Source organism: Hippocampus comes, unplaced genomic scaffold (genome assembly GCF_001891065.2).
Source record: "Hippocampus comes isolate QL1 unplaced genomic scaffold, H_comes_QL1_v1.1 scaffold89, whole genome shotgun sequence".
In the NCBI taxonomy this organism is placed as follows: domain Eukaryota; kingdom Metazoa; phylum Chordata; class Actinopteri; order Syngnathiformes; family Syngnathidae; genus Hippocampus; species Hippocampus comes.
The window spans coordinates 415,435-423,799 of record NW_017806077.1 but is presented as its reverse complement, the minus strand read 5'-3'; the positions used below and the strand labels follow the sequence as shown (position 1 = coordinate 423,799).

Sequence of the window (8,365 nt, the reverse complement as noted above, 5' to 3'; positions counted from 1 at the left end):
GGACGCACATCGCGTCGGGGAGCCCGACGATGAGAGGGGGGACCGGCAGCGGGACGTCTCTGAGAAGCAGCAGCTGTTCCCTCGTGTAGGTGGTCATATTTGGTGTAAGTCTTAAGTTGAGTTGAGCCAAAAATATGGTGGAGGTGCAGTGTTGATGTCGTTAGCACCGGCTAGGAGCACTCGCCATGAGCACCGGGCTAGCTGAAGGTGCTAGCTGTAGCACTCGCTCGCTGTTAGCACCGGGGCTAACGAATGAATGAAAAAAGATAATCGAAGGGGGAAAAGTGCGGGATTTATAGCTCGAACAGCCGCGCTAAAGTAACGCGGGCCTGCCGAGCTCGGAAAAGCACGGAGTGTAGGTGAGAAATGTGGGAAAAAAGCAAGAAAAGTAAGAAAAACCGCTCCGGACGTAGACCGGTCGACCACAGCGCAGCGACCCGGAACCGGAAGTCCACAAATGTGAGACTTCATATTGCGAGCAACGTGGCCTCTGTGGGTATTTGCTCTGTACGGTCTCGCCTCTTTTTGCGCGAGAAATCAACAAGAATCACAACTGTGAAGGTTAAAACAAGAACAAAAGACTTTAAGCGACATGAGGAAATATTTATAGTAGCCCGGCAGGCAGTTGTACTAAAATAGGGCCAAAGATTCAAAAACAAAAACAAAAACAAAAACAACAGGGCATACTGAAACCCAGGTTTCGACTGCACTGCTATCAAACGGAACTAAAGTAAAACTGTGAAGGAGTAAGGACGACGTTTGCGGGGTGGGGGGATGCCGTCACCTACTGACGTGTCGTGAGAGCTGCTTGTCATTTGCGTTCGCGCAGGCACGACGGAGGTGAGCGCCTCGGGCAAGTCGTTCACGGTGAGGAGCAGCCTCCACTTCCAGGTGGGCCGAGGCGACGACGGCGTGGCCTACACCTGCATGGTGGACCACCTGTCTCTGTCCAACCCTTACATGACCACCGAAGTCCTGGAGGTCCACTGTGAGTCCTGAACACGTGCGCACACACACACACTCACACACACACACGGATTAGCATGAAGATTAGCATTGAGACGGAAATACTAGAACTGAGATTACACGTACGTCTGCCGGTTTAGTTTTGCATTTCAACCGGGATTAGTGAGGATTAGCATGCAGGTAAGGGATTAGTAGCAGAAGACGGGCGGAGGGATACGAGCTGCCCAATACCTGGAGAGCTAACTGTTCTTGTTTTTGTGTGTGTGTGTGCGCGCGCTTGCAGATGCTCCCCATCTAGAGATCACACATTCGATGATCATCCCGCAGGAGGGCCAGTACTTCAAACTGGAGTGTGTTTCCAGAGGAAACCCCATGTAAGTTCTGAATGGGGGGGGGGGGATTGCTCCCGTGCAAATAGCAGACGGGTGGCAACGTGAGTCAAATGACTTGACGGGACATCAAGAGCCGATTGATTTTGATGATAAGACTGCCAGCAAAGTTGACTTTAAGCGCCTTGGAAGCAATGACCCTGATTTGCACCAGAATACATGAGCTGAGTAGAGAGAATCCTGAGCGGTTCTTTTGCCATTTGGTGTTGTAAACAGTCAGTTCTTAATGCTAAACGCTACATGCTAAAAAGGACGAGATAGTCATGGCAACTCACGTGTGACATATTGCTAGTTTAGCACGTGGCTTCCGCCACCACGAGGATTTACTATTTACAGCACCAAAAGGCGTCATGACTGACCTGGATTCGACCTTTGGCCACAACGCGATGAAGAATTCCACAAAGGGGAAGCCGTTTTAAACTAAAAAGTAAAACATTTCCAGGATTTTGGGTGCCAGTCTGAGCTGTCATTTTAAAATCTTTGTCCCACCTGAATATTCATCGTACCACTCGCCAAACTATGAAAAAAGTGTGAGTGATAATCCGCAAAATATGCTACTTCATAACATCCACCTTCTGTCCTTAACCTCTGATTCAGACCAGAACCGGTCCTGTGGTCCAAAGACGGCGGCGAGCTGCCCGATGTGGAGCGTATGATCGTGGAGGGTCGGGAGCTCACCATCACGACGCTGAACAAGACTGACAACGGCACGTACCGCTGCGAGGCCAGCAACCACCTGGGGACCAGCAGCGCAGAGTATATCCTCTTTGTCTACGGTGAGAACACTCTCCGACACGTTTTTGTCTTGTGTTTTTTTCCCTGTCAGGCTCAATTTGACTCCATGTTACTGACAGCCACAGATCGAGTCGAAAACCTTGGTGTGAATATTGACTTTGTACGGAATTTTAAAAGCCATCGAGAAAGCTTTGACGAAGTCTGTATATGAGCAGAGAGGAGTGTACGCGATGTCGAGAAAACAAATTACACACTCAGGATGCCACACAAAAGTTGTCTTTTTTTTTTTTTTAAATCTGCAATGCTCCACTTGACTCTGTGTCATTGGCAGCCTCAAATCAAGTGAGAAATCTCAAGTGTGAATATTGACTCTGCTCTGAATTTTAAAAGCTTTTGCTTTCATCGGTGAGCCTTACGCTTAAATAAAAGGCAAACAAAGGCCAATTCTTCAACGCCGGTCACATCCGTAACTCACATCGATCATCACTTTCGGGCGAGCTATGAGTTTAGCCTGGTTCGATTCTCCCAGCAAATCCCCTCGATGATCAATCCAAATGCAGTTGACACGCCGAGGAAGCGCCAGTCAGTCATTCCTCGGCACCTCCATCACGTCTGGCTGAGTGCCGAGCGGCCCGACTCCTCGACTCCTCGGATGGCCTCGGCCTGGAAGACTCATTTGAGCAGCACCCGAGAGACAATAAATGTCATCGCCGCGCCCCGATTCATCACCGGCGCCCATTATGCGCCCTAATATGCTTTATTAAGCCCAGCGAGGCAACGCGGCGTGTCGTAATTACTCGGAGATGTCGGCGAGACCGCAGCAGATGCGGCGCGGTTAAGTACACTTGAGCGATGGCTGCGTCGGCGTGGCTGCAGCAAGCCGGCGCCGAGGGAGTTTTTGCCACAGCGCTCCCCCTACAGGCGAGAAGTCGAACTGACTTTTAAGTGCCGCCGGAAATGAATCAACGGCTTTGTTCAGAGGAGAGCAGTACCGTACTTGCTCGTCCGTTAAACAACAAAAAAAAGCAAACGTGATCCCAGACGACAAAAGTTTGACCCCCCCCCTGGCCATCATAGCGCAACAGAATTAAAGGTTATACTTGCACTTTTATCCAGATGCTCACCGTATTACTTACCAGCTGCGATATCATTTTTCTAAAAATCCGTTTGAAAATGTCTAACAGGGGAAACGATGTCTTTGGGCATCCGCCGCTTGCAAACGAACCGAAACTCAAGCGAGAAGAGTTCAACTCATGCGAGTTTAGTACACGTCAGCGTGGGATCACTGTAATTGTAAGACAACAGGGTTTTGTTTTTCTACAGCCGGAGAGATCTCGAATCTTTGAGGCCAATGCCGTGGCAGATGCTGGTCACCGATTTGTAGAAAGATTCATTAAAAAATATATTTTTTTTTGTGCAATCTAAATTACAAGCAGAACATTTGTGTGTTTTACATTACTTTGTCCTGAAAAGAACAAATACTAGCTGAATAAATTGGCTGGTCGATTAAATTAAATGATCGGGGCAGTCGTTTTTTTCCCCCTTTCGAAGTGAAAATGCACACAGTGTCTCCATTTTTTTTTTCGTTTTGTTTTCTGACTTCACCTGCACTCGCTCGAGCCGGTCAGGTGTGAGAATCAACACAAAGCGCGCACGCAAGTAATTGTTGTTTGATTTTCCTCATCTTGTACGCCTTCCCCACAGAGAGCCTTTTTTTTCTTTTTTTCTTGTGGGTTTTTTTTTTTTTCACCGACATTCCCGCATCAGGCAATCACATTCCGTGTCCGCACGCCCCGCGCGCCGCAACCCGCCTTGGCCAACATGACACGGTGCGTGCGGCCGATGATGGATGAGCTAACAAAGCGAGCTGTGAGCTAGAAAATGGTGTTATTTGTGGGCTGCTTTTATCAAGTAGGAGCAGGACGGAGAGCACGCTGAGAGTACAGTAAAGATAAGAGAGAGGAGGTGTAGGTGCAGCGTGTGGATATTATTATTAGATTTTTTTTTTATTTTTTTTTTATATTCATCCCGCTCAGCTTTATTTTCAGCGAGGATCACTGACACGGTTTGAATGTTCGACTGACCGTACAATGTAAACACTTTGATTTGGTCGCTAACACAACTTCAGCGCGGACGGCTCACTATTTGCCAAGCGGATGACTGCTCCAGGCGGGTATCTGGATAGAGACGCAGAAATGTCCTTTTTCACTCGCTAAAATGAATACAGAATTGTCAATCTACATCTCGTCTCCGTGTCGATTGAGCCGCCTTCTATATTCACAGTATCTGTCCATCCATTTTTGGGCATACCAGAGAGAGCATCTAAATGTGTTGGGGTTTTTTTTCAGCAAATTGCTTTACAGCTTGTATCGTTTTGTTTTCCTTGGCTTCATGTCGCCATCCGGTGTCCCGGCTCAGACCCCAACGCCATCGGGCAGCACGGGCCCGACCACGCTTTGATTGGCGGCGTGGTCGCCGTGGTGGTCTTTATCACCTTGTGCTTGATCATCGTCCTGGGCCGCTACTTGGCCAGACATAAAGGTAAGCCGACGTCTCGCTACGTCCAGCGCGACCACGCTTTCATGTCGGTCCACCTTATGTAAAATCAAAGTCAAAATAAACCAACTTGCACACACAGCGGCGCCTTGATTTACGACCGCCCCAAACAGCAGGATGAACGAGAGTTGTTTTTTCAACAAAATCTCGGCTGGTCTTCACTTGCTGTTGTCACGTTTCCTTCAAATCTACACAGTGGCAAACCTAATAGTGCGCCACCATCTAGTGGCCAACAGTGGAGTTACACCCAAAACAAAAAAAAAAACCATAAACAAATTTAAAAAGCTGCGAAATAGTGCGACTGTATATTAGCAATCGGCGATGGAGAGATCCTGAATTTCCTACAGGATCTTAAAGTGGATCTGCGTTCTCCTCCCTCTTGTTTGCATTTTTTTATCTCTCCCCCATTTGCAAAAACGGTGCAGTATTTTCAATCTGATTTAGCTTTTCAAATTTTGCGAAAAAAAAAAGATTCTTGACGTTACGGTCCTCTGGACTTACTCAATAGTTCAAGTTTTGTTTGACTCAAGTGCTCTTGGGGGCCCTCTAGTGGCCACTGGGCCCTAAGCAGGTGCCTGTCGGGCTTATGCGGCGTCACATTCGCATGAACTGTGTTCTCTGCCCAGGAACGTATCTAACGCACGAGGCCAAAGGGTCCGAGGACGCCCCTGACGCCGACACGGCCATCATCAACGCCGAAGGGAACCACGTGCACGCTGAGGAGAAGAAGGAGTACTTCATTTAGGCTTCTTGGTCCAATTTTTTTTTTTTTTTTACTTTTTGACAACAGACATGCAATTTGAAGCTGCCTCAGTATCTCGTCGTCCTTTTTCTTGATTTAGTTTTTACTGTTATTCGCGGACAACTTTTTTTTTTTTTTGAGTTGAAGGTGCCTCCGTGTCTGTTTTGATCGACCTTCTTTTGCACACGCTTTAGCGACATAACGTCAACTCTGCTCAAAGCTGTTTTTTCGTTCACTAAGTTTGTTCGCATCCTGGGGGGTGGGAGGGATTTTTGTCCCCACAGTGCCACATAGCCCAAAGTTGACCCTGAAAAACAAAATGTAGAAGCACAATCTTCAGTAGATTAAAGCCGGTTCCTCTCGGCAGCCTTTTTTTTTTTGTGTGTGTATACCCTGGGCCGACAATTTAAAAAGCACATTTTTGCGAGGGCTCCCGAAGTCAACTGGTTCTTGTCTCAGGATTCGTATCGGGATCAGAGAGGAAAGAATTCGGTCCATCCCTGACCCAACCCAACGTGAGAACCCTCCTGAGTGAGTGGAACCCAGCAGGGTTGGTAGTTCTTTGCGTCAAGGTGTGCATATTGCTGTTAAATACTTTGCTATAATGTCAATATTGGTGAGGAATATTGTTGATATATATACGCATATTTTGTTTTTGTTGTCCCTGGCACATTTATCGCTTTTTGGCGCTGTTCAATGAAAAGCACGTCGAAAAATTATTCTGTGATTCTCAAGAGCCCCCTAGTGGTGCGAGAAAGAATCATTGGACAAGTAGGGTTCAGTTATATTTAACTTTTAAGTTCTCCACGTTTGTATTTCATCTTTAAGAACAAGTTTGGTTTTTGAATATTTATTCAGGTAGTATTTATATTTCATTTGTACATTTTTAATTGTTTTATTTTTTTCTTTTTTATATTTAGGCACTGTTTACTCATTCGCTGCCGTGGATGGTTCTCGATGTTGGGTCACGATGATGGTACGTGAAAAGCTAAATACTTCTTTTGGTGGTACTTGCTGTGAAAATATGAAAAAGCATCTTGATTTGTTATCATCGTAATCTGTAAAAACAATCTTCTTGCTTTCGTGGATCACTTGGCGATACGAGCTTTTCATTGGATAGCGACGCGATACATTTTTTGAGGTGTCCCTATAAGATTTTTTTCCTGTGGGCCAGAAGGTATGTAAATAACATGTAAGTATTGAATTTTAGTAAAGGAAAGTCTGTAGTTCTACCTTGAGTTTTCATAACAACATGTTTTAGACGGCTGTTTTCTTCTTTAAAAAAAAAAGGGGGGGGGGAGCCACACAGAAAAGGGGGAAAGAAAAGATTGACACTTGTGTGAAGCAGGAAGATATTTGTGACATTACAAGGAAAACTTACTTTCATTAATAATATTTTAAGATTAAAGATCTAGTATTACAAGGTAATAAAATTCAAAAAGACCCTTTTTTTGAAGTAAAAATCATCAATTCGCAAATGGGATGAAATCTTGATCTCATAGGAAGTTTTTCATGAAGTTTTAGAATTTATGTGTTTCATTTTTTAAGGAAAAGGCTCATAATGTAATGGAAATTAAGTTGTGATCAAACCGGAATTTTTTTTTTTAAGTGTATTTGACTGAAAAAATTTGAATGATTTGAGGAAAACCTTTGGAATTTTACAAGAAGGAAGTCATAATGTGAGAAAAACATTTTTAAGGAATAAAGACACAACTTTAATGCAGCACATCTGCAATCTTATGAGATAAAAATACATTAAGATTTAAGAAAATTAAACAATATATACATTTTTTTTCCAAGGTGAAAAGTTGTGAATAAATGAATAAATTCATAAATCCAGGGATTTTTTTTTTTTTACAAGGAAAAAGTGTTCCGATAATAACTTCATATTCATAGAAAAATGAAGAAGGGCATTTTTTTTTCTCCCCTGGGGGAAAATTATTTTTCTTCAAGGAAAAAAGTCATCTCATGAAAGTAGTCATCCGACCGTTCATCTCTTCCTGTTCTTTGGAGATCCGAGTGGGAATTTCAGAGGAACATTCAACCGTTGAAATGACGACTTCCCCCCTTTCCAGTGTGCTCCTTTGTATTCTTCAAACAGTGATTGTAATGTGGGGGGGCAAGGGGAGTCAAAATGTGTGTATTTATCACCAGGATGGACACTTACTATATAATACGGATATTCTAGCTGTTATTACTAAAGTACTTGTCTTATAATGTTTTTTTTCTTCTCCTGTGACATCACCCAAAATGGACAAAAGGATCACCATTATGGCCTTTGAGTTTGCTGCAAACCGTTGTTGAATCAAACGTCAGCTGTCACTGTACACAAAAAAAAAAGGACCACCGAAGCTCACCTTTTTTCTTCATGCCATAAAGAACTCATTTTTAAAAAAAAAAAGAAAAACAAAAAACACTTTAAATTCGCTGTAAGTAATTAGCTTTTTATGGGTTAGGGTAAATGTGTATGTGTGTGAGAGAACGTGTGAGATTTTTTTTTTCGGCTAAATATTGAATATTCATTTTTCAACTATGCCACTGTAAAACAGAAGCGAGCAAAAAAAAAAGTGGATTAAATTATGGATTTAAACTGAATGTGTTTTGTTGTTGTGATTAACTGTGTCTTGGCCATGTCATCTTTGTGACGTCAGCATTTCACCGTCCTCTGATTGGCTGTTCAAAGCTGATTAGCCTTGCGTTGTGCAGCCAATCATATTGCAGCGGGGCGTGTCCTTCCGCGACCTCAGGTGCAGGCATTCGTAATTAGGCAGAATTATTACGCCGATGTGACTGAGGAAGACGAATTTTATGAAATTTTTTATCTTCAAGGCGGAAAAATTGGAGATTGTGAGGATAGTTCAGCCAGCATCCGAACGGCCCGGCTGGCTTGTCTCAACCCGGAAAATGAATTTAGCAGCATTCCCACAGCAGCTCACACATATGAGCACTCAAGCTAGCTACCCCTGGCTACACAATG

General features: G+C 44.2%; 1 protein-coding gene across 5 annotated transcripts in view; it reads left to right on the top strand.

The window, feature by feature from the left end:
• LOC109530795 (cell adhesion molecule 2-like) overlaps positions 1–7,717 on the top strand; it is a 98,820-nt gene extending 91,103 nt beyond the window's left edge. For all 5 annotated transcript variants that reach the window (XM_019894696.1, XM_019894697.1, XM_019894695.1 and 2 more), the window contains 5 exons: positions 830–988; positions 1,250–1,340; positions 1,953–2,131; positions 4,509–4,631; positions 5,273–7,717. In XM_019894696.1, the coding sequence (XP_019750255.1) occupies positions 830–988; positions 1,250–1,340; positions 1,953–2,131; positions 4,509–4,631; positions 5,273–5,391 (671 nt within the window). In that variant the 3' untranslated portion in view covers positions 5,392–7,717. The remainder of the gene's footprint in view (positions 1–829; positions 989–1,249; positions 1,341–1,952; positions 2,132–4,508; positions 4,632–5,272) is intronic.
• The last annotated feature ends 648 nt before the right edge of the window (positions 7,718–8,365 follow it).